Genomic DNA, 26,880 nt, shown 5'->3' with positions numbered 1-26,880 from the left:
TAGTAAGTGCATAAAGTTACTACAACCTTCAAAATAGGAATAAAAATGTTTGATGAAGTACAGTAGTGTTTTTATTAATCTATTTGTCTACTGTATGTACAGTAAGGGTGGTTTTGAAAAAGGATCACCTGTAGTTAGGTAGTTAGTTGGTCTGGTCTCAGTGAAGTTAATACAACCTTTAAAATATGAATAAAAATCTTTAAAGATTTTAAAGATACTGTGCGGTAGTGTTTTTATTTATCTAATTGACTACTGTATGTACAGTAAGGGTTGTTTTTGACAAAACATTGCCTGTATTGAGTTGGTCTGGTCTCCGTACAGTTACTACAACCTTCAAAATATGAATACACATCTTTGGTAAAGTAGAGTTTTTATTTATCTATTTGTCTACTGTATGTACAGTAAGGGTGGTTCTGACAAAACATCACCTTTAGTAAGCTGGTCTCATCTCCATAAAGTTACTACAACCTTCAAAATATGAATAAAAATATTTGGTAAAGTACAGTAGTGTTTTTATCTATCCATTTGACTACTGTCTGTACAGTAAGGATTGTTTTGACAAAGTATCACCTGTAGTAAGTTGGTCTGGTGATTAGGTATTAGGGCTGCACAATATATGGTTTCAGAATCAATATCGCAATGTGCGCATCCGCAATAGTCACATCGCATACACATGCAATGTTGAGTCTGAATTATAGTTAAGCCGGAGCTCCAGAACACACAAGGTTTGAAGCGCCACTGAAGTTTGTTCATAGTAGAGTGAAGATTTAGCATTGGCATGTGTTTTTGCTTTTGACTGAGCATTTTATTGAGTTTGAAATGTTTGTGTACAAAATTTATGTGTAACTATGAATATTAGTATTTAATTATTTATACAGGATTTATCAAATGTATGCGAAAAAAAACACTTTTTACATTTTTTGTCTTGTTTTTAGTCTAAATATTCACATTTCAAAGTGATTGTACTTCTCCCATTCTTAAAACATAAAAGCATATTTGTTTTCTTGAGTTTCTGTAATTAAAAAAAAAACATTTTATACCCACAATAAAAGAAATATGTTCTGTTAAATAAGGGTATTAAATATTTTGAACAGTCAAGCGATATTACATTTACTGTACTAAAATTGTACCAAAGAATTATTCCTGCTTAAAATATGAGCAGAATATAATCAATTCAGAATAAATAATGCAAATAACCTATTTAATAATGCGCATAATGCATTCAGAATATAACAACTTTATAATTTAAACACTTTATATAGAAGTATTCGCTGTATATATGAATAGTACAGTTTATAATGTGTTCTGGTGTCGGTTTCATTACATTGTAAGCAGATAAAGTACATACTTTGGAGCAATTTTAGTACAATAAATTGAATGTCGCTTGACTGCACAAATTATTTACACTATTAATTTACCAGATGGAGGCATATTTCCGTTTTGTGTATATAAAATGTAACATCTAATACATTAAAACTGCTAATATATCAATACAGTGTGGTTGTTTGCAAACCTTTCCCAGTGAACTCGCGGGAAACCGGTAGTGACGCAACGCCCGGTGACGCTCTCAAGGTGCATCCTTTATCCCCGCAGTCACAGTCCAAATCACTGCGTTCAAATGACGCAATGCACTTTATAAAAACAAACTGACAATCAACCTTACCTCTGAAATGTGAGAAGGAAACACTTGAGCTGCGGTTTTGTCCGGTGTCTGAGTTCATTCCGCTACTCTGAGGGCTCCAGTGCGCGTCTGTAGTGTACACTAGGCAGTATGCAGTGCGTATTAGGAGTCTCTCAGTAATTGGTCGCAGTGTCCTGGTCATTAGCTGTAAAAATGGCTTAAAATATTGAATGTCGAGTTGTAAATCGTGTTTAAAAAGTGTGAAATGGACTTCAGACGCAAGAAGAGACTGACTTTTTTCACTATCGGGCTGATTTTCTTACTGAGCGGCATCGAGTACGGTGAGTTCAGCATCTGAAGTAACTTACACAAGGGGTTATATCTGTATGTCACTGTTTTAAGCGCTGGTATTAAAGTACTGAGTTAATAAAAGTGATTTAACAATAGCTTATGGACGGTTTGAAGATCTAACAGTACTGGAGTATTAACATGTTACGGATTTATTTTACTGTGATGTTACCAATGACTGTATAAAATAGGATGTTACTAAGAAAAACAACAAAACAATTATGAGTCATTTGCAGTAACGTTAAAGGTTGTGTCTGTATTTCAGTGTGTTAAGCGCTGTTATTAAAGTTCTGAATTAATAATAGTGATTTAACATAGCCTACAAATGGCTACAACTTAGAGTATTAACATGGTACTCATGGATTTTACAATGATGTCACGTTACTAAGAAAAGCAACAAAACAATTATGAAGTCATTTGCAGTAACATTAAGGTTATATCTGTATTTCAGTGTTTTAAGCGCTGTTGATAAAGTACTGAATTTTAATAATAAAGATTTAACATAGCTTACGAATGATGTATGGTTACAGAACTGACAGTACTAGAGTATTAACATGGTATGCATTGATTTTACTGGGATGTAACAGTGCTATAAAAACAACAAAACAATCATGAAGTAATTTACATTAGAGAGAATATCTGTATTTCAGTGTTTTAAGCGCTGTATTAAATTACTGAATTAATAATAAATATTTAACATAGCAAATGTCTAACTTAGAGTATTATCATGGTACCAATGGATTTTAACGTGATGTAATGTTGCTGTGAAAAACAACAAAACAATTATGAAGTAATTTAGAGTAAGGTTAAAGTTATCTATCTGTATTTCAGTGTTTTAAGCGCTGTTAACAAAGTACTGAATTAATAATAGAGATTTAACATAGCTTATGAACAGCTACCAGTATTGACGTTACTATGAAAAACAAAATAATTATGAAGTAACTTACAGTAATGTTAGGGGTTAAATCTGTATTTCAGTGTTTTAAGCGCTGTTATTAAAGTACTGAATTAATAATAGAGATTTAACATGGCTTACGAATGATGTATGGTTTAATAACTGACAGAACTAGAGTATTAACATTTATTTTACTGTGATGTAACATTACTATGAAAAACAACAAAACAATCATGAAGTCATTTACATTAAAGAGAATATCTGTATTTCAGTGTTTTAAGCGCTGTTATTAAAGTACTGAATTAATAATAGAGATTTAACATAGCAAATGTCTAACTTAGAGTATTAACATGGTACTAATGGATTTTAACTTTACTATGACGTAAGGTTGCTATGAAAAACAACAAAACAATTATGAAGTAATTTACAGTAAGGTTAAAGTTATATATCTGTATTTCAGTGTTAACAAAGTACTGAATTAATAATAGAGATTTAACATAGCTTACGAATGATGTATGGTTTATTAACTGACAGAACTAGAGTATTAACATGGATTTTACTGTGATGTAACATTACTATGAAAAACAACAAAACAATCATGAAGTCATTTACATTAGAGAGAATATCTGTATTTCAGTGTTTTAAGCGCTGTTATTAAAGTACTGAATTAATAATAGAGATTTAACATAGCTTATGAACAGCTACCAGTATTGACGTTACTATGAAAAACAAAATAATTATGAAGTAACTTACAGTAATGTTAGGGGTTATATCTGTATTTCAATGTTTTAAGCGTTGTTATTAAAGTACTGAATTAATAATAGGATTTAACATGGCTGACAAATGATGTATGGTGTACTAGAGTATTACTGTAGTACGGATTGCTTTTACTGTGATGTAACGTTATGAAAAACAACAAAAAATGTTATTCATTCATTTTCCTTCGGCTTAGTCCCTTTATTCATCAGGGCTCACCACAGCGGAATGAACCACCAATTTATCCAGCATATGTTTTACACAGCGGATGACCTTCCAGCCGCATCTCAGCACTTGGAAACATCCATACACATTCATTAACACACATACACTACGGATAATTTAGTTTATTTAATTCACCTCTAGTGCATGGCTTTGGACTATGGGTGAAATCGGAGCACCTGGACAAAGCCCACACCGACACGGAGAGAACATGCAGAACATGTAGAACTCTAAACAGAAACGCCACCTGACCCAGCCGAGGCTTGAACCTGTGACATTCTTGCTGTGAGGTGACAGTGCTAACCACTGAGCCACCGTGTCGCCTTATTATTTTATTTTATTTTACTTTGCTCAGCTTATGTGTTCAACCCTCACAAACTCTCGTATTAATGAATATTTTCTATAGGATGCTTTGCAATATTAAATTTGTGCATATACATTAGATTAGTCAGTGCTGAAGCCAAATCTGGAGCTCATCTAACAAAAAAAAAACTTAGTAATGGTCCAAAAATTAGTAGCCCAAATGTATATGTTAGGAAAAAAAATGAAAACGCTAAAGTCAAGAGAAACAAAAACTATATGTACAATTGTGTTGAAATTTTGTAGTTTGTAATGTTTTTCGCAATATTTGGCATGATTTAAAAGCATTATCTTTCTATTTATAAAGACGTTTGGCGACTAAAATATTATTTTAATAAATATACCTGTTTATTAAATCTGTTTTATTCAAATGCACTAAAATATATGACCCATATTCACAGAGAAATGGATAAAAATGTTCAGTTTCATAATAGGGTGTACTCATTTATGCTGAGTACAAACTGTACCAAGTAATGCAACGTTCAATACTAATATTTTATTAGGGAATAATCTGACATTGCAATGTTTAGTATTTCTGTGCTATATTATTGCGATATGAATACTATAATTTCACAAGATGGATTTATTTAAATCGATTGGGGTGATTTTGTAAGGGTGAATCATGTATAAAAAATATTTAAAAACAAATTGCAAGCAGGAATAATTGCAATAGAGCAACGAAAAAAGTTAAATTAACAGTGCCTTATAGTTTTCAAGTACAGAAATGGAATAATGAAATGTAAAATAACACTTTGTTGTATTCATTGGGTGAAATAATTCCTCATTGAATGTACAAATGTACCTTTCTTGTGTCTAAATGCTTTAAACAATCTTGAAAAGTCTTTAAAACACATGCAAATGATAAAGTTTCATTCTGTAATTGGTCACTCTAAAAAACGTTGAGTTATTTCTTCAGCCCAATGAATAAATTAAACATATTTGATGCGTTGTTGGAATAATTTAACCTATATTAGGTTATTTAATAATAACTCAACGAGATGAGTTAAATATTCGATGCTTTGTTTGGTTATTTTTAACCTTTATTTGTTTATTTATTTATTGTATAACTGAACCAGTTGGGTTAAAATTTTAAATTTCAACAGTCAGTTGATTAAACAGCGACATTAATATGCGTACGTAATGTTGTTTTTGCGTTGTAAAGTTTATTTAAGCTCTAACGTAATAATACTGGTGTTTTTATTATTATTAAATTACCTCTCGTGACGCGTTTTTTGTATTCCTTTCACCAGCACTCTTAATTACTGATGATACAAACGCGTGCTTCATGGCCAATAAAACGCTTTCTCTACACTCCAAAAAACATTGAATTATTTATTTAACCCAATGCTTGAGATAAACTTATTTGGTGCTTTGTTGGGTTATTTTTAACCTTTATTTGGTTATTTATTAACAAATCAGCCAGTTGGGTTAAATATTTGAATTTCAACAGTCAACTAATTTAACTGACACAGAACAGCTGCATTAATATGCGTACGTAATGTTGTTTTTGCGTTGTAAAGTTTATTTAAGCTCTAACGTAATAATATTGGTGGTATTTTTTTATTATCAAATTACCTCTCGTGTCGCGTTTTTTCTATTCCTTTCACCAGCACTCTTAATTGATGATACAAACGCGTGCTTCATGGCCGAAAAAACGCTTTCTCTACCTCCCATGTTCATCTCTACAGTTTTTTGGGGAGAAAATTATATACATATTTTTGGGATATTTGGCTGTCATTCTGGCCTTTAGGACCCAGCGAAGACATTCATTTATTTACCCAGCCATAATTCTAAATGAATAGTAGTACTTTTATAGTAATACCAGAATGGAAAAACGAAAATTTAATCAAAATAACCCAATGCATTGGGTTAAATTATGTAACCCAATGCATTGGGTTAGAGCTGCACGATTTTGGCTAAAATAAGAATCGCAATTTTTTTGCCTAAAATAGAGATCAGGATTTTCTCACGATTCTGTAGATGTAAAATAAAGGTTAATATGAGTGGGCTATTATTATTGTTATTCTCAAACATGTGGTAAAACAGCAATAGCAATAGGCTTTGTGTAGCTGTACTGTTGCTTAAAATGCTAAATGTTGTATAGACTTAGAATGGTGGACTTGAACAGATTTTAGATTTGTCCTGGTCATGAATGCTGATGATAATTCAGATATTGGATTATTGTGTTTGAGAAGTATGCTTACAATCTGTCATTTTCTGCTTAAAATCTGTCCCTGACGTGATTTTCGTGAATACAGCAGACTCCGTGGGTATTTTTGCATTTCGGCGGGTTTTGGATACTTTTTGGGCTGGAATCAGTCAGCTTCATCTGGCAACACTGTGTGCGCTTTCGGTTTCATTTTCACTGCTAAGCGGTTCACTTCCCGCGCGGCTCCCAAACGATCACTCTGTGCCACAAACTGAACGTTATTTATAACAGTACTACCTGTTATTCATGACTCACAGCCTGCGCAGGTTCTGTTCACTAAAGTAGACTTCATTCAGAGGCGCGCTCGCCCTCTCTGTGGTAACAGCTGACGTTCAGCTCACGTCACATGTGATTTTGCGGTCGCAAATACATTACATGAAGACAGAAATGACATTTTTGAGGTGAATTATTTCTTATAAATACAGCATGTGACTCTTTCAACATCATTTGGAGTAGGGTTGTAACAATATACCGGTATGACGGTTTACCACGATTTGAACGTGCACGATTATCATACCATGAACAATTGCATATCAACGGTTTTAACCCTTAAAGACAGAGACAGCCGCCCGCGGCTAAAAATAAGTATTGCTCTTAAATGTTTAATAACTTTTGATCCGCTGATCCGATTCATACAATTCAAAGATTGGCATAAAGAAGAGAATCTCAGCTTTCCAGTGCTGTATCACATAACATTCGCGGACTTTCAGAGGCTCCGGAATCAGTGCGATTACGTCATCAACATTTGACAACGCTGATTTGACAAAGAAACGCTCGTCACTGTGTCTCCGGACAAACCAGACATGAAACATTGATGCATTGTCCCTCCTCCATGCCCAGATTGGTTCAAACTCGCTATATCACAACCAATAAGCATAGGTTTCGCTTTTGTTTGTGGACCAAGCTTTTTGAACAACACGGAATGAGAGATAGGCATACATTTATGCGCGGCTAAATAAAACGCAAAAAAAAAAAAAGTTTTGCATGAAATAATTCTCATACTAAGTACTTTTGCATGCACAGCAGCACAGAAACATGACAAAACAGTGACACAGCAAAGAGGAACTGCTGCTCTTGCTGTTTTCAAAAGACGCAAATGAAGATGCAGCTGTTTGTCTGCATTGCAGACAACCATATCCAAATCCATATCGATAGACAACCATATCCATGCTGGCACATAAAACCTAAGGATGTTCCATATTGAATCTAGTTTCGTTATGTAACTATTTATAGTATAGTAAATATTTATATCTATTTTTTACTGAGGATTTGCACCATGTTTATTTGGACTTTATTTGGACTTTGACACATTATTTATTATTTTCTTATTTTTATTTGTTCATTGTAAGTGGTGTTGTTTATAGTAACTAAAAATATATTATTTGGAAAAAGTCAAATTTGCTTCACTGTTCTATTATTTTGTAACATTTGTAACATACCGTATACCGCGAAACCGTCAAACCGTGGTATTGTTTTAGACGATTATCATACTGTGAAAAATTCATACCGTTACAACCCTAATTTGGAGGTGTCCACGTTGCTGAGCAACGTATGTAAAACAATGTGAAGACTTGTGCAGCCACCATTGCTTCTCTTCTGAACTTGAAAATATGATTAAAAGAATTGTAGAAATGATGGATTAAGATTGTCTAGGGGGTCGAATCGATCTTTTTTCGAATAATTGTGCAGCTCTACATTGGGTTAAAAATAACCCATAGTTGGAAAGGTGCTATAATAACCTATAGTTGGGTTATATGTTAAGATATTTTTGACCCAACTATTTTAACAGAGTATACTTTGCTATGACTCTACAAATATCATATATTGTCAACTGTTGTGCTTATATATTCCCAACTCATTATTGCAGATTCTGCGATGTGACTATTGCAGACACACACACTGCAATATCAGTGCTGAAACCGTATGTTGTGCAGCCTTATATTTTATATTTGCCGTTTCTTAATGTAAATCACTCAACTATTTGACCCATAATAGTCGCACTCATCACAAACACGCGGCGTGATGCTGCTGATAACAGTGATTGACTTGTATCTTGTTGCTTATAAGAGTGTTTAGACATTCTTCAGATTTTTTGTTCCTCTTTCACAATAGTAGGTCAATGGAGTTTTGTGCTGATAAACTGACATTCCTTTCTAATCTAATCTAGCAGATAATATCCCAGAATATTCATATATCAGGGCTGTGTGATACTGGGAAAATGTGCAATATTGATGTTGATTTTGCGATTATGTTGTGCAGCCCTTATTCATATTCACTAATGCCCATACAGGGCTCGAAATTAACTTTTTTACTTGGTAGCACCGGTGCTCCCAACTTCAAATATTTAGGAGCACCAAAAAAAATTTGGAGCACCCACCAAAAATGAATGAGCACAGCTGCAAATTGTTTTTAAAAGATTTATTGTATTTTAAAACAACAATAATAGCACTTATAAAAACCAGCAACAACTATCTAACTAAAGCTGCGAAAACATTGATATTTGTGAGCAATAATTCCAAAATGAATGTCTAATAATTAGGCTATAGAATATAAATGATGATAAAAATGACAATAATAGTAACAGGGAATTACATTTCTCATTATGATACTGCCTTGAATGTGCATGAATGTAGGTTATCTGCTATAAAAAGTCTGTTACTTTATGAAAAATAATTGTATAGTTTGCATCAAACAAAAATGAAGCATTGCAGTAAGAAATATTTATTTTGTGCTGCTGTTTTTATATGCATGTCAATTTAATAAATAATATTTCTGCTACAAAACAAACAAAAGATTATAATAAATTATTCAATTCAATGATGAAAGCTGCAAAGCAGTCATCAGTAAATAACTATAAAATAATATACACCTCAAAAAAGAATAGAGAAAAGAAAGTAAGTAATATCTCACTTCTATCACTCTTTAAAAGTTTTGGTTTCAGTTTGTGTCAATTTAAAGGTTCAGTCTGAGATGATCTTCATGTTTCTGTGTTAGTGGAAAAGCTGGCGAGTCAGCCGACCCAATTTATGAGCAGGCAGAGCAGGATTCTTGCGCTAACCATCGGCGCAATACCGCTGTTTGTTATGAGCCGCAGTTTCAGTGTAAACTTAGTAAAGGCGAGCTTCTTTGGCGATGATATGTACAGTATTAGATTTGACTTTTAGCGGACATTTGCACTGAACGCAGTGAATGCAACGCATGGAGATTCGAGCACCTTCTCCAAGAAGCGCGCTCGATTGATCTCAGCTGGCGGATCATTATTCACCACGTGACGTGTCATGATCGCTTTCATCTGCGCCTCAACTTTAGGTGGGGTTTGCAAACCTGTGTGCTTTAAGTTTTTACTCTTCAGCCATTTGCCTTTCCCGTGGTCATAAAAGCTCCTTCCCTGTAGGGTTGTAACAATATACCGGTATGACGGTTTACCACGATTTGAACGTGCACGATTATCATACCATGAACAATTGCATATCAACGGTTTTAACCCTTAAAGACCGAGACAGCCGCCCGCGGCTAAAAATAAGTATTGCTCTTAAATGTTTAATAACTTTTGATCCGCTGATCCGATTCATACAATTCAAAGATTGGCATAAAGAAGAGAATCTCAGCTTTCAAGTGCTGTATCACATAACATTCGCAGAGGCTCCGGAATCAGTGCGGTTACGTCATCAACATTTGACAACGCTGATTTGACAAAGAAACGCTCGTCACTGTGTCTCCGGACAAATCAGACATGATACATTGATGCATTGTCCCTCCTCCATGCCCAGATTGGTTCAAACTCGCTATATCACAACCAATAAGCATAGGTTTCACTTTTGTTTGTGGACCAACAGTGAGCTTTTTGAACAACACGGAATGAGAGATAGGCATACATTTATGCGCGGCTAAATAAAACGCAAAAAAAAAAAGTTTTGCATGAAATAATTCTCATACTAAGTACTTTTGCATGCACAGCAGCACAGAAACATGACAAAACAGTGACACAGCAAAGACGAACAGCTGCTCTTGCTGTTTTCAAAAGACGCAAATGAAGATGCAGCTGTTTGTCTGCATTGCAGACAACCATATCCAAATCCATATCCACAGACAACCATATCCATGCTGGCACATAAAACCTAAGGATGTTCCATATTGAATCTAGTTTCGTTATGTAACTATTTATAGTATAGTAAATATTTATATCTATTTTTTACTGAGGATTTGCACCATGTTTATTTGGACTTTATTTGGACTTTGACACATTATTTCTTATTTTCTTATTTTTATTTGTTCATTGTAAGTGGTGTTGTTTATAGTAACTAAAAATATATTATTTGGAAAAAGTCAAATTTGCTTCACTGTTCTATTATTTTGTAACATTTGTAACATACCGTATACTGCGAAACCGTCAAACCGTGGTATTGTTTTAGACGATTATCATACCGTGAAAAATTCATACCGTTACAACCCTACTTCCCTGTCATCTGACAGCGGAATACCTTGAGTGAATGACAGCTAATATGAACCAATATAGCGGCAGGGAAGAGCGATTCAGCACGTTTTTACAAAAAATCAAAACAGGTCGCACTACAACCATCATCTGCAGTCGCACTAATGCGCCCAAATATATTATGAGGTCGCATAGATTAATTTTCGGGTGCATATGCGACCAAAATGGTCGCAATTTCGAGCCCTGCCATATCTGTCATCTAAAGATGTTTATATCTCTTTCAGCTGTGATTTTGCCTACAATATGGCGTTATCTGCAGACTCTGAATGCAGCGCCGTATTTCCTGGGCCTCAGCCTATCAGCATTCAGCTTCAGTGGGCTTCTCGCGGGCCCTTTATTCGGACACTGGTCAGACCGAACACTCACCACCAAGAAAATCATCCTGTTCGCCAACATCTTTGAGATCGTTGGTAAGATTGCATGTGATTAAGAAGCTCCCAGTGTTGATGGCTTGTGGGTAACGTCTGTTTCTCTGTGTGTTTTCAGGTAATTTCATGTATTTTATGGGATTCTCCAAATGGTTGCTGCTCAGCAGTCGTTTAGTTGCAGGTGAGTTTCAGTCTAATGATCTTAAAGGGACATTCATTCATTTTCCTTCGCCTTAGTCCCTTATTTGCCACTGCGGAATCAACCGCCAACTATTCCAGCATGTTTTACGCAGCGGATGCCCCTCCAGTTACAACCCAGTACTGGAAAACACCCATACACTCTCACATTCACACAAATACGGCCAATTTAGTTAATCCAATTCACCTGTAGCGCATGTCTTTGGACTGTGGGGGAAACCAGAGCACCAGGAGGAAACCCACATCAACACAGGGAGAACATGCAAACTCCACACGGAAATGCCAACTGACCCAGCCAGAGCTCGAACCAGCGACCTTCTTGCTTTGAGGCAACAGTGCTAACGACTGAACCATCGTGCCTAGGGAAAGAGAAACTAGTTTGAAGTAAAAAAAAAAAAAAAAAAAAGACACTCTAGTGAGTAATTGTCCTTTGTTGGGGGTGAACTGTCCCTTTAAGGTGACCTGTTTGTGGTGCGTTGGTGATTTAACCAGTTTCTGGTGTTGTAGGTATCGGCACTGGAGCCGGATCGTCAATCTTTGGCTTTTTGACTAGAAATACAGCTCCCGAGGACAGATCCACTGTTTTTGCTGCTGTTATGGCCTGCCGTCAAGCTGGGCTTCTGATTGGTCAGTGCTGAAGGAATCTTACACACACAAAAACACACACAAACACACTATAAATATACAGTTAAGGTCAGAATTATTAGCCCCCCTTTGAATTTTGTTGCTTTAATAAATATTTCCAAAATGATGTTTAACAGAGCAAGGAAATTTTCACAGTATGTTTGATAATGTTTTTTCTTCTGGGGAAAGTCTTATTTGTTTTATTTCGGCTAGAATAAAAGCAGTTATTAATTCTTTTAACACCATTTTAAGGACAAAATTATTAGCCCCTTTAAGCTAATTTTGTTTTCGAAAGTCTACAAAACAAACCATCGTTATACAATAAATTGCCTAGTTACCGTAACCTGCCTAGTTACCCTAATTAACCTAGTTAAGCCTTTAAATGTCACTTTAAGCTGTATAGAAGTGTCTTGAAAAATATCTAGTTTAATATTATTGACTGTCATCATGGCAAAGATAAAATAAATCAGTTATTAGAGATGAGTTATTAAAACTATTATGATTAGGAATGTGTTGAAGTAATCTTCTCTCAAACAGAAATTGGATTTTAGAAGCTGATTCCTATTTACATGCAGCAGATCAAAATGAACCTGATGTTATTGTATTGGGTAACGCTTTACTTGAAGGGGTAATCATAAGACTGTCATGGAACCTTTATAACCATGTCATGACTGTGAATGAGATTTTATGCATGATTATAAAGTGTCATTTGTTCAGTTTTGTCATTCTTAATGCAAAGATTACAGTCTTTGTTCTGAAAAATTGACACAAACAAATACATCACTACCTGTTTTGTCTTTTATTTGTCTTACCAAGACAACATAACATTGTCATAAATCTGTCATAAACATGATTGTCATGAAGTCGTTATTTTTGTCATGAATAACTTTTTTCAGGGGAAAAAAACTGTATTTACGTTCATTAAAATGTCTCATTAATGACAACCCCAAATCAGAAAAAGTTGTGTGAGTATGGAAAACGCAAATAAAAAAAAAAGTAATTTCTAAATTTACTTTGACTTGTATTTCATTGCAGACGATACCAAAAACAAACATTATTTGATGTGTTCCTCATGATTTATTATTGTTTTTAAATCAAAATAAACATTAGTTTTGGTTCTTGCGACACATTTCAAAAAAGCTGTAACAGTAAAGCTGTTACCACTTTTTGATGTTGCCATTAATTTTTACAATGCTTAAAAGACATTTAGGGACTGAAGACACCAAGTGATGAAGTGTTTCAGGTGTAATTTTGTCCCATTCTTCCTGCAAACAAGTCTTAAGGTGGGCAACAGTACGGGGTCTTCGTTGTTGCATTTTGTGATTCAAAATTCGCCACACGTTCTCTTAGTGGAGACAGGTCAGGACTGCAGGCAGGCCAGTCAAGTACCTGTCTCCTCTTCCCCCACAGCCAGGACTTTGTAATTTGTGCAGAATGTGGAATATTCATGGAAATGAAGACAGCATATTGTGCTCCAAAATCTCTATGTACTTTTCAGCATTAATGGTGCCAGTAATTTTTGCCACAGGCACAGACACAACCCCATACCATGACAGACCCTGACTTTTGGTTTGGTTGCTGGTAACAGTCTGATGATCCTTTTCTTCATGGCATCCATTTCTCCCGAAAAATACAGGCAATACTGATTCATCTGATCACAGTACATGTTTCCACTGTATAATGGTCCATCCCTGATGCCTCCGAGCCCAGAGAAGTCAACGGCTCTTCTGGACACTGTTAACATAGGGCTTCCTTTTGGCGCAGAAAAGTTTTTAATAATGTTTTTTGTATTGTCTGCAGTGAAATACAAGTCAAAGTGAATTTAGAAATCACTTCTGTCTTTTTATTTGCGTTTCCTATACCGTCCCAACTTTATCTGATTTGAGGTTCATTCATTCATTCATTCATTTTCTTGTCGGCTTAGTCCCTTTATTAATCCAGGGTCGCCACAGCGGAATGAACCGCCAACTTATCCAGCAAGTTTTTACGATTTTTAGGATGCCCTTCCAGCCGCAACCCATCTCTGGGAAACATCCACACACACATTCACACACACACTCATACACTACGGACAATTTAGCCTACCCAATTCACCTGTACCGCATGTCTTTGGACTGTGGGGGAAACCAGAGCACCCGGAGGAAACCCACGCGAACGCAGGGAGAACATGCAAACTAAACACAGAAACGCCAGGTGAGCTGGGGATCGAACCAACGACCTTCTTGCTGAGAGACGAACGTGCTACCCACTGCGCCACTGCGTCACCCTGATTTGAGGTTGTACTCTGTCAAATCGTTTTAACAGAGTTATTAATATTTAATGACATTTTAATGACAAATTCAGCTTGTACCACTGTTGTTGAGGTAAAAAAACAGTTGCTGTTATAAAGTTCATGACATATTTATAGTGGCTTCTAGACAGCCATGTTTATGACAGATTTATGACAAGTTCTGTTCAATTTAATTTTGAGTAAATATTGTTGAAAAACTAAAACAAAAACAATAAAAAACTGACCCAAAGAATGTGAATGGCTGTTGAGTATATAAAAATGATTTCTGCTATGTATATTCTCCTAATAACAGCACATTTTCAGTATATAATTGAGTGTTTCAATCCTCCAGGTCCTGGATTTAACCTCTTCCTCAGACTCTGTGACTTTGAGATGGGACCGTTTATTGTGAACAAATACACTGCTCCCGGGGTGAGACACTGACACTTTATACCACACATTAAGCCTAGTTCACACTACAGGATGTTAAACATCAGCAGATCGCTGCGCCGTTCACACTACATGACTTGACTTTGTGTCTTTTAATCTCTGTGGTGTTCACACTACGCAACACTCTGTGACTGATCCACAAGAGGGGGGTCACACACTACATGATCTGACAATAACTCAATCCCCAACAGCTCATTCAAGCTACCAAACCACAGCCAATGAAATTTTGAGGGAGGAGTCGTCAGAAAAAGCTGAACACTATTGGCGGCTTGTGTGCTGATGACATCACTGACAGCGTTTCAAGCTTTGGAGAAAGCATTTAAAAAAATATCGTCAAATCAGCTGATTTATGAGCGGATTAATCACTCATCTGCAAGGTTCCAGTGGATAGATACACAGAGAGTTTTTAATTTTTGTAATTTTATAACTCTTTGAAATAAAACTAACATATCTATAACACCCTGCCGTTTTCTAACTATCAGTGTATTTCTTTCTGACATTGTTATTTTTTTTATTACAAAACAATAAAGAACTGAGCATTTCTGCTTTAAATTACCATATTGGTTAAAATGACTGCATGCATGTCTGATACTTTTCACTGTGACTTTAAATATGTGTGCATTTTCTTGCCTGGCAACTTCCTGCTAACATAAACAAAACTTTCTGATGGCAAAAACATCAATTTACTTCAGATATCTTTCAAAACAGCATATTCTGTGCCAAATAGCTCCTGTTTGAAAGTGAAAATGAAAGACAAGACCTTTGCATGTTCTAGTCTCTTAACTACATATTTATAGGCTGTATTACCAAAAAAAAGATGATATTTTTAGGGTAAAGGTGTCATTAAATATGAAGGCAGACATTCAAAGCTTAATTTTAATATCTCAATAATAGCTTTGAATGTAAACATGTTGTGACAGTATGGCGTTTTATATGAGAACTGTCAGAATGAGCAGTATGGTAATTCTAATAGTTACAGAGTTCTAGTTCCACTGTTAATATAGCCTATTCTCATGTCTGTGCTAACGCAGAATGAAGCGAGTGCACTGATGCCCATTCTGACCAATCACAGATGTTTCTGCTGAGCTCCTGAACACACAGGCATTCAGCTCATGCTGATCTGCTCTCTCATTGGCTGCAGCTCGTCACTACATCGGACCACACGTGGGGTTGAGTAGGCCGACTGCTCTGGAATATTTAGCATGCTAAATGTTGGATTTCCGTCTGCGAGGTGTCGGCGACGCGTCAGCGAGCTTCGTTGATGCGTTGTTCAGTAGTTCACACGTAAAGAGCGGGATTTCTTCCCGATCACAGCCCGATCTGTCGGCGAGCTCATTAACTTCCAAATCGGGCTCAAATCAGGCTTAAAATCCTCTAGTGTGAACTAGGCATTAGTTGCATCCTGAATGACACACTTAAAGTGCATTTTGCGTGTTGGTGTGCACAATCACATTGACTCCCTTTATATAGTCACGAGGTGGTAAACGTTGACAGAAAACGCGAGCAAAAAACGTCAAGGGCCTTAACAGACGGAAAATAACAACTGTTTCAATAGGACTGTTAAACTCATGAACAGTTTGTCTGTGTTTCAGCTCTTCATGTGCCTGCTGTGGATCCTCCTCCAGCTGGTGGTGGTCTTCATGTACTGGGACATCTCTCCTGAAGATGAGCGAAGGAGCCAGAGGAGCCCAGAGCAGGAGGAAGAAGAAGAAGAGGAGGAGGAAGAGGCCAAACCTCTGGTCGGCCCCAACGAGCTGAGCGGTTCATACGGGACTGTCACCAGCATCCAGTCCAGAGCCTCCTCAATGGCCAACGGGGACCTGACTCGTGTTTCTCCTCCACCGTCACCCACTCCTGAGGAGCTCAGCTCCAGTGTCTTCAAGAGCTTCAGCGCCAGCAGAGGTCAGACACTGATAATACAAACATTAATCATAACAACGACAAATTCAGAAATGATTATAACTCTAGTCAGGACGAGTCTTGCGTCTTGCCTGCTTGCATAAAAGTGCAAGTAATTTAAGGTGGAAAACAATCGCTGAGGTAAGGGATTTCATTGAGCGTTGCAACAACCTTCTTACTGTCATCCTTACCCAAGTGCCTTTTCTAAGAGTTTTACTGTAGCTTGCTATAGTTACGTAAACAGATCGCAATGAACCATGAAAGTTTGTCTTTCAATAACTGCAATACACATCATCTGCGCTGTTTGCTTTCTGTTAAGCGAGTCGAGACGTTCCGTTCTCGAGTCGATCTTAACACTATCTATAGAGGAACACTCAACTGAGATCATGTAGAGTCATGTGGTTAGGTTTAGGCTTAGGGCTAGAGTTAGGTTAAGGGTTAGGGCTAGAGTTCCGGTTAGGGTTATGGTCACAGCTAGGGTCAAGGCTAGAATAGGTTTAGGGCTAGGTTTTGAAAGAATTACAACAACTCCCCCCATCCTAGCGCTAGTCTAGGTAGGTTTGAAGTAGGGAGATTGAGGAGGTGTGCACGGGCCCACGCTTCTCTGACTACATACATAAAAGCGTTGATCTCCCCCCTCCAGTGTGGGAGGGTTAGCCTTGTTTGTGGGCTTTGGGCTTAAGATTTGATGAGAGGAAGTGTTTTTGTGTTCTGATTGTTGGCTGTTGCGCAATGTGCCAACGTCTTCGGGATGGTTTTGATGGGTTAGGATGCTGTACGGATCGATGGGTGAGGTTTGGGATTTATTTCTCCTTTTGTTATTCCCTCAAGACCAGTTTTGAGAGGGAAATGTTTAAGACACTTCATCAGTAGTGTACCTCAGATTCATCGGGTGTTTCGATTCTTTAAACACTAGACACCCTCATCTGAGGCGATCAGCACTGGTTGATCAATTCCAGGCCAGTGTCTTACTGCCAATTTGTGATAAGAAGTTGACCAGATCCTCAATCTGTTTGATTTGGGTTCTGGTTTTTAATCAGGGTTGTTAGGGGGTTTGTGTGTGGTTTTTCCAAAGGCTTGGGGTTAAGTTTTTTGATGGCTGAGGGTTGGGTTTAGGGTTTGGTGTGGGTGAGGGTTAGGTTAAGGGTTAGAGCTAGGTTTAGGGTTAGGTTTAGGGTTAGGGCTAGATTTAGGTTTAGGGTCAGAGTTAGAGCTAGGGCTAGGGTAGGGGTGGCCAACCCTGTTCCTGGAGAGCCACCTTCCTGCAGATTTCAGTTGCAACCCATATCAAACACACCTGCCTGTAACCTGTGGTGTTCAGGTCCTATTTAATTGGATCAGGTGTGTTTGATGTGGGTTGTAACTGAAATCTGCAGGAAGGTGGCTCTCCAGGAACAGGGTTGGCCACCCCTGGGCTAGTTCTAGGGTTAGGTTAGGGTTAGGGTTTGCGTTAAGGTTAGAGCTAGGGTTAGGAGTGGCCCAAAGATGAAACGAAAGCTGAAAATAAACACTTGAGTGGAATTGAGACAAGAGAGGACAATGTCAACAGCAGATTAGAGTCAGTATATCTGCTGAGGTTTCACTCATTCATAGTGTTTTAAAGACTAACTGTTTGACCTTGACATCGTTTTTTAATCTGAATTATAATGAAGTGGATCTTAAAAATATCTTTTACCTGTTTGTTGTAATATCATTAAATAAATAAATAATTGAAAAGCATAGCTGATAAACAAACACTTTTCCTAGGTAAATGAAGTAAGAAATAGTGTTATAGCAATAATGTTTCTTCTTTATTCAAGTCTTCTTCTTGGTCTGAAAGCATTTCTCCTGGGTGGAATTTAATATCATAAGCAGGCATATTGGCTTATTAATATACTAATAGGATTACTGTATAATTTGTGGTTTCATTTTCAAATCTGCTTTACTTAAAAGAGAACTTAATGATCTTGGTTTATAAGCGGTTTGCTCTATTTTTACCACTTCATTATTAAATGTTTTACAAATATGCATTGTTCTACTGTAAATTTCAGCCTTTCTGAAAGAAATAAGATTGATTTAATATGTGTGTGTGTGTGTGTGTTTTTGCTTTCAGAGTTTCTCAGAGAGGAGGTGGTGGTGCTGTTAGCTGCTCAGTTTATCACACTCTTCAATCAGACCGCACTGGAGGTGAACACACACTCATGTACAACTGTCTTTATGGGGACTTCCCATGGACATAAGGATTTTTATACTTACAGACTGTTTGATTCTGAGCATTTTCAAAATTAACCGTCAGATTTTACTGGTTTTGCTAAACTTGTGGGGACATTTGTTAATGTAAGAAATCCAAGGCTATAACTGATCATATGCTCATTTTAAATTCAACTTAATTTTATGGCCATGGAAAACCTGAAAAAAAAAATTGACATGGTATTTTCCAGGCCAAACCCACAAAGTTTTGGAAAAGCCATGGAAATTTGTTGACAAAATATCTGTACATTTGAATATAGGTTAGTTGTCTTCACTAATTTTCTGTCCCTGACCAATCACATGCTCTCACATTATTAGTGCTGTGCAAGCAATATCTAAATACATTTTACAAAGATGTAAAAATAAATGTAAACTATATAGATTGTTCCTTTTTTACCATAGGCTGTAATAAATTTGCTAAAAATATATACATATATATAGACATTACATGAAACATTAGGTCATGAAAATTTACTTGATAGTCATGGTAAAGTCTATTTTAGTAGTAGGGGGTCCAATTTTAGAAAGATTTTAGTTGTAAAAATGTGTAAATGTTTGTTTTTTGTCCCTGTAGACTATGGTGACTCCTCTGACGCAGAAGTTCTTTAACTTTGGCGAGCTGGAGAACAGCATTATGTACTGTGTGTGTGGCGTGGAGGTGATCGCTGGCTTTCTGTTTGTGCGCTGGTTCAGTAAGCGTGCGGCGGAGCGTGTGGTGCTGGCCGTCGGACTGATCCTCTGCAACATCTCCTGCGTCTGGTGTCTGATCTTCCTGGCCAATCCGCAGGGTAAACACACGCTTTTAGCGCTGCACATATTAGGGACCATCAGCGGTTACATCGGTTTGAAAAAGTCAGGGTTTGAAACCGCAAAAATGTTCTGTTATTCCGTTCCAAAGGTATATGTAAGGTTTTTTTACATGGTTTTTATTATGACTATTTTATCTACAGTGGGGAAAATAAGTATTGAACCAAATGTTTGGTTGAAAACCACATAAAAAAAATTTAAAAATTAAACAAAACAAAAAAATCTGAAAAATATTGCGTGTAATAACAAAAGTTATTAAAACTTATTCAATACTTTGTATAAAAGGCTTATTTGGTGCTGCAGCTTAAAGACGCCTCTCATATGAAGAGTTCAATTCAATTCACCTTTATTTGTATAGCGCTTTTACAATGTAGATTGTTTCAAAGCAACTTCACATAGAAGATCATGGTAAATTTAAACAGTGTAGTCTAGTTTTCAGAAGTTCAGTTTAGTTCAGTTCAGTGTGGTTTAATAATCACTACTAAGAGTCCAAACACTGAAGAGCAAACCCATAGATGCGCAGCTCTACAGGTCCCGAACCATGCAAGCCAGTGGCGACAGTGGCGAGGAAAAAACTTCACCAATTGGCGAAAGTGAAGAATTACAAAACCTCGAGAGAAACCAGGCTCAGTTGGGCACGACCATTTCTCCTATGGCCAAACGTCTTGTGCAGAGCTGCAGTCTAGGCGCTGGAGAAGCGGGACGTCAGCGAGACTCGTCTGTCCCTGGATCATCACAGAAATCAGTCTCATGTTCTACACTCCTCCATGAACACCTCAGCAGCTGCTCAGGATACGGCCTAGTCCAGGATTATGGAAACCCTGGGATCATCTCGTCGATGGTCTTGGATTGAATCAGTGGCGCTGCATAGTCTGAGGGCCTCGGGATGAGTATACCCATGTGGAAGTAGAGAATAAAGAGAATAATTAGCATAGCTGCTGTTCATAGTGTATATAAACAAGATGAAGAAACCTGTGTGGAGCACATTCATGCATCAAACCGCTAAGTGATGCACTGAGTATACGCTTTACTAAACAGATAGGTCTTTAATTTAGTTTTAAACTGAGAGAGTGTGTCTGAGCCTCGGACATTATCAGGAAGGCTATTCCAGAGTTTTGGAGCCATAAATGAGAGGGGACTTTAGTGGACTTTGCTATTCTAGGTACTACCAGAAGGCCTGAGTTTGAGATCTTAAAGAGCGAGTTGGACTGTAGCGAGACTATTTAGATTATTAGAGCTAGATTATTTAAAGCTTTATAAGAAGCAATATTTTAAAATAAATACGAAACTTAACAGGCAGCCAGTGTAAGAAGGATAAAACTGGGGTGATATGATCATATTTTCTAGATCTGGTCAGAACTCTGGCTGCTGCATTTTGTACTAATTGAAGTTTGTTAATAGGGGATGCTGCGCAGCCTGCAAACTGAGCATTACAGTAATCCAGCCTAGAGCTCATAAAAGCATGGACTAGCTTTTCTGCATCTGAGATGGATAGCATGCTTCGTAACTTAGCGCTATTTCTCAGATGAAAGAAGGCAGTTTTTGTGACATATATGGTTTTCAACAGTTAAATTGCTGTCTAATAAACACCCAGATCTTTTATAGTAGAGCCAACGCTAACTTTGTGTCCCTCTAACTGCAGGAATGAACTGAATGAAGTGTCATGCATTGATCAGGTGTGAGTTTACACAGACTTCAGCAGAGTGTAAAATCTTGATGCTTTGGGGGTCTCGTCTATCAAATCTGATCTTTATTTTGTATTCTCTATTGGATTCAAGTCAGGTGATTGGCTGGGCCATTCTACAGCTTGATTTTCTTTCTCTGAAAGCATCTGAGAGTCTCCTTGGCTGTGTTTTGGATCATTGTCTTGCTGAAATGTCCACCCTGGGTTTATCTTCATCTTTCTGCTAATGTAGATGTTGGACTGAAGCTGATATTCATTTACACTGAGGAAGAGCAGAGGCTTGCTGAAGAACTACTGAGAGATTTCAGCTGCTGTCTGGGCTTTCCCTTCCTTTTTTCATGTGTTCAAAAGTTTCTCCCTGCGCCATTTACTTTTATTAAGCATAACTTAAATTTTAAACTAATTAGATTTGTTTTCTTTGCATAAATGGATTTCTTTGGTTGTTTCCAACATTCAGGGAAAATTTAAAGTCAACAGAAACTTCTGAGAAAAATGTTGACATGTTCAATAGTTATTTCTCCTGCTGTAGTTTTGTTTAGAGCAACAGTATCTCCAGCAGAAAATGACTTTACCGCAGAAAAGGACTTTAAAAGCAACAGTTTACTCACTTTTTTAAGTAAAGCAAACGAATACATTTTTACTGCGTATATACCGGAAAAAAAAAACCTACACATGTTTTTGTGATTCAGGTGGATTCGCGTGGCAGCTGGCGGAGTTCATCATTGGTGTTTTCCTTCAGGTCCTGGGCCTCCCTTTTGTGGCCGTCGCTCAGGTGTCTCTCTTTTCCAAAATCACAGCAGAGAAGACACAAGGTCAGTAAATATAAAAGTCATATTATTAGATGGTTTATGTAGACCTGTAGTCGTATAGATAGACAAGTGTGGATGCTTGAAGGTAAGGGGTGCTGTGTGGAAGCCAGTTTTGCTTATAACACTTCATTCATTCATTTTCCTTTGGGTTAGTCCGTTATTTATCAGGAGTCACCACAGCGGAATGAACCGCCAACTATTTTGGCATATGTTTTATTCAGTGGATGCCCCATCCAACTGCAACCCAGTACTGGGAAACACCCATACACTCTCACATTTACACACACACACACACACACACTACGGCCAATTTAGGTTATTCAGTTTACCTATTTGCGTGTGTTTGGACTCGTGGGGGAAATCGAAGCAGCCGGAGGAAACCCACACCAACATGGGGAGAACATGCAAACTCCACACAGAAATGCCAACTGGCCCAGCCGAGATGCAAAACAGAGACCTTCTTGCTGTTAGGCGTCAGTGCTAACCACTAAGCTACCATGCCGTCCCATATAACACTTATTTATTTTTATTTTAGGGTGTAAATGTGAACCAATTGCTAACGTTAGGAGAACCTTGTGTTTTCTACATCTGAAAAGCGGGCACATCTACTGAGCTTTGGCAATGTTTAGGAGGAAAAGGATAAAAGGTTGACTGCACTATTGACAGCAGATGTTTTGACAGAAATATGTGACCGCTCCTTCACACATTAAGAGCTCTTTTCAACCTTTAGGCAAGTCAAGCAGCATTCAAACCTCATCTTGACTAATGTGTCTAGTTTTTCTGGTTTGCAAGTCAATGTTTGCCTGCAAGTTTGCACTGAAGGTCTGGGCCCGGTTGCATGAAAGCTCATTTTTGCAGAAATCCCTTAGTTATAAGGTTATAGGAACTCTTAGTAAAACTTGTGTTGCACATTTTAAATAAGGCTCAGCTGAAAATTTGATTGGTCAGACGATCTGAAGAGAAACTGAAATATCAGGTGATGTAAAAAAAAAAAAAAAAAGGTAGGCCAGTTGGTGTTTCTGTGTGGAGTTTGCATGTTCTCCCCGTGTTGGCGTGGGTCCGTAGTGTATGTGTGTGAATGAGTTTGTATGGGTGTTTCCCAGTGATGGTTGCAGCTGGAAGGGCATCTTCTGCTTAAAACATGTGCTGAATAAATTGGCGGTTCATTCCGCTGTGGTGACCCCAGATTAAAGAAGGGACTAAGCTGAAAATGAATGAATGAATGAATATGAGATACAACTTTAATGCTTGTTTTGGCTCCAGCTCCACAGACTGACACATTGAGGTAAATCAGGCTTTCCTGTCTCTGTGTTCAGTCCAACACTTCCACTGTATCTGTTCAGCTGATTTAAACTCGACTGGCTGCTTCACTTCCACTTTAAGGACTTTAATGCAACTAGGCCCTTGTTCTGTGTTGTCAGGCTTCAGTCAGGGCATCCGCCGCTCTGTGGGAGGACTGGCCACTATCCTGGGTCCTCTGTGGGCCGGTGGTCTGACTTCTAACCTGTACGTGATGATGGGCGTCATGATGGGCCTGCTCGCCCTGCTCACTGTGAGTCCACACACGCACACACACACACACACACACACACACACACACACACACGCACACACAAACACAAACACACACACACACGTTTGTTTTTGTGAAAAGTGGGGCCATTACATAGGTTTCCATTCATTTTATACTGTCCAAACCGTATATTATATTGCCCTCACCCCTGCCCACCCCTAAACCCAACCTTTACAGGAGACTGTGTGCAGCTTAACTCTCTGATTAAACTCATTCTGTAGGATTTATAAGCATTTTGAGAAATGAGGACGTCACCAATGTCCTCATATTTCACCTCCTTTTTGTAATACCTGTGTCATACCCATGTCATTATACAGATTTGTGTCCTGATATGTACCAAAAACACGTAAACACACACACACACACACACACACACACACACACACACACACACACACACACACACACACAATGCTATTCTTACTTTAATATTTTGTGTTGTTTCTACACTGCAAAAAATATCTGTTAATCAAGTTTCCGTATTTTGGTGATTCACAAGTGTTTTCAGTTTATTTACGAATGTAAATTGCATTATGGGATGTTGATTTCAGCTCTTTCTGCTTCTGATGTTGAAAATTCAACAAATTGACATTTAAGTACTTTGAATCAATATCTAGAGAAATAAGTCTGTAGAGCAGGGGTCTCAAACTCGCGGTCCGCCGGATGATAGTTTGTGGCTCCCTCTTTATTTTGAAAGTTTAATGCCAGTGTGGCCCGCCAGCTTAATATGTATCACACAGTGTTGTGTGCGGAGCTGAACGAACCCACCAATCATGGTTGGGTATATGGCTCTCTGGGGCGGGACATTGGCTGGTCTTGACACAGGCAGAAAAACATTTCTAAGTAATAACGGGGTAAGCAACATAATCCTGCTTGTTTCACTTAATTTTGACTCATTTCTTAAAACAGGACAATATTTTTTTGCTTGACTAATGCTTCTTGATTAAAGAATGGTTAGACATTTGAACCAGAAACAAGACAAAAACTCTGAGTAAGAAAAGTGTTTTAGCAGTGTGTGTGTGTGTTAAACTGTGTAAATGCTTGATTGACAGGTGATGATGGTGGTGTCATATGAGCGTCTGGTGGAGCCTGTGACTGTAGACGATCCAAGCGAAACTGAAGTTGAAGACTGACCCAGGTAATCACTTAAAGCATTTCAGTCGCTAACACCCTTGATATTTAAATATACACTGTAAGATATTTACATATATATATAAAGTTGATTTTTTTTTTCTTTTTTCAATATTTCCCAATTGATGTTTAACAGAGCAAGGAAATTTTCACAGTATGTCTGATAATATTTTTTCTTCTGGAGAAAGTCTTATTTGTTTTATTTTGGCTAGAGTAAAAGCAGTTTTAAATTTTTTAAACACCATTTTAGGGACAAAATTATTAGCCCCTTTTCCGCTTGTCTACAGAACAAACCATCGTTATACAATAACCTGCCTAATTACTCTAACCTGCCTAGTTAACCTAATTAACCTAGTTAAGCCTTTAAATGTCACTTTAAGCTGTATAGAAGTGTCTTGATTAATATCTAGTCAAATATTATTTACTGTCATCATGACAAAGATAAAATAAATCAGTTATTAGAGATGAGTTATTAAAACTGTTATGTTCAGAAATGTGTAAAAAAAATCTTCTTTCTATTAATCAGAAATAAACAGGGGGCTAATAATTCAGGAAGGCTAATAATTCTGACTTCAACTGTATATGGAGCAGCTGATTATTTAACAATTGTCTTGTGCTGTTTGTAGGTTTAGCCGTCACCTGGTCCGTTTGCCGAATCGTTTGACTCATTTGAATCATTTGGAAGCTCTTCAGGGTTGATTGAGTCGCATGTGTTACTGCAGATCCAGATGAGTTTGATCTGATTCACTGCTGACACGCAGATTTGGAGACTTCAGGACTGCGGTAAGAGGAATGAAACAGACCAATGAGAGGAGGAATAAATGTGGAGAATAGTCGAATCATTTCTGCACTGTGCGGAGTTTGGATGTGGGGGAAAAGACTCTTGATCAATTCCACTATATTTCCTATGGAAATTCCTGTAGAGTAAACGTTTAAAGGAAGAACAGGTTATATTTTATGGGAAAACTCTGTGTGTGATATTTTATGTCAGTAAAGCGATTAATGCAATAATTTTAGCACAATATGTATTTGGGAGCTGTTATTGATTTAATGAAAGAATTGAATTAGCTGTGTGTTTGCAAAATGATAAACGTCACTCGGGTTCTTCATTATTATTATTTGCATTTGTTTTTGCTTGATAAAATACTGATAACTTGATTTAAAAAATCATTGCAACATTCAGAATAATAATTGTTATTATGTCCGAACAGCCTTTTTCGTGAATATGATCAAATATAAAGACCAAAACACTATTCACGAAACGCATTGTAACTGATTAAAAAAAGGTATAAAGTTTTATAAAAAGAAATTGATTTATTTTTAACTATACAAGCATTAAAATGTAAACATGATAAGTACAAAAACAACATTAATATGAAACTATATATTTAGGAATAATAATTTGTATTCATTTATTACAGGTCTTGATTAATGTCATAGTAATATTATTTTGTCACTATTATATTACACTTAGCATTACATTACACTCACAGTGAAATAAATTAGACTGTACAGACTTTAAATCACTGTACAAACACATCAGTTCATCGACTGTACAATAGAGGGCGTCCCGAACCCACATAAAGCAAAATCCAGCAAGCAGAAATGTGAAATATTAAAAATACCTCCGTTTCCTTTAAAAGATTACATGCCAGTATTTGTTAGAGAAAGAACACTGATTAAACAACATATTACTGTCAGTTACTATGTTAAAAAGAACAAGATTACAGTCTTTTTGTCCAAAATGAGCAAGATCTGAAAGAATTTATTTAAGATCTATAATATGTCATAAATGAGTGCAACTTAAAGATGGTGATATGTGAATCAAATAAAAACATTTGTTATTTATATTATACAGTATGTATATAATTATAAAATAATAATAATAAAAAAAGATCATTTCAATAAAACACACACACACACACATAAATCCTGA

The 26,880-nt window shown here is 37.0% G+C and overlaps 2 protein-coding genes across 3 annotated transcripts in view; one reads left to right on the top strand and one right to left on the bottom strand.

The window, feature by feature from the left end:
• The window catches only part of armc9 (armadillo repeat containing 9), an 89,006-nt gene extending 87,051 nt beyond the window's left edge, over positions 1–1,955 (bottom strand). Inside the window, exon 1 of one of the 2 annotated variants that reach the window (XM_073937623.1) lies at positions 1,664–1,955. In XM_073937623.1, the coding sequence (XP_073793724.1) occupies positions 1,664–1,823 (160 nt within the window). In that variant the 5' untranslated portion in view covers positions 1,824–1,955. The remainder of the gene's footprint in view (positions 1–1,663) is intronic. The other variant, XM_073937622.1, reaches the window with a different exon arrangement.
• mfsd8l1 (major facilitator superfamily domain containing 8-like 1) lies at positions 1,668–26,028 on the top strand. The gene is made up of 12 exons (XM_688062.11): positions 1,668–1,962; positions 11,128–11,313; positions 11,390–11,452; positions 11,977–12,096; positions 14,715–14,794; positions 16,405–16,714; positions 18,804–18,877; positions 19,515–19,728; positions 22,121–22,243; positions 23,662–23,792; positions 24,866–24,951; positions 25,571–26,028. The coding sequence occupies exons 1-11, from the start codon at positions 1,887–1,889 to the stop codon at positions 24,944–24,946; spliced, it is 1,458 nt and encodes a 485-aa protein (XP_693154.8). The 5' UTR covers positions 1,668–1,886; the 3' UTR covers positions 24,947–24,951; positions 25,571–26,028.
• The last annotated feature ends 852 nt before the right edge of the window (positions 26,029–26,880 follow it).

Source organism: Danio rerio, chromosome 22 (assembly GCF_049306965.1).
Source record: "Danio rerio strain Tuebingen ecotype United States chromosome 22, GRCz12tu, whole genome shotgun sequence".
NCBI lineage: Eukaryota > Metazoa > Chordata > Actinopteri > Cypriniformes > Danionidae > Danio > Danio rerio.
This window is presented reverse-complemented; position numbering and strand designations above follow the sequence as displayed.

What these genes read in the sequence shown, in the direction of transcription:
- mfsd8l1 (XM_688062.11), top strand. Translation starts at nt 1,887, where the DNA reads ATGGACTTCAGACGCAAGAAGAGACTGACTTTTTTCACTATCGGGCTG. An exon ending in CAACATCTTTGAGATCGTTG is followed by an intron (nt 11,314 to 11,389) that starts GTAAGATTGCAT and finishes GTGTGTTTTCAG; the next exon opens with GTAATTTCATGTATTTTATG. An exon ending in GCCTGCTCGCCCTGCTCACT is followed by an intron (nt 23,793 to 24,865) that starts GTGAGTCCACAC and finishes CTTGATTGACAG; the next exon opens with GTGATGATGGTGGTGTCATA.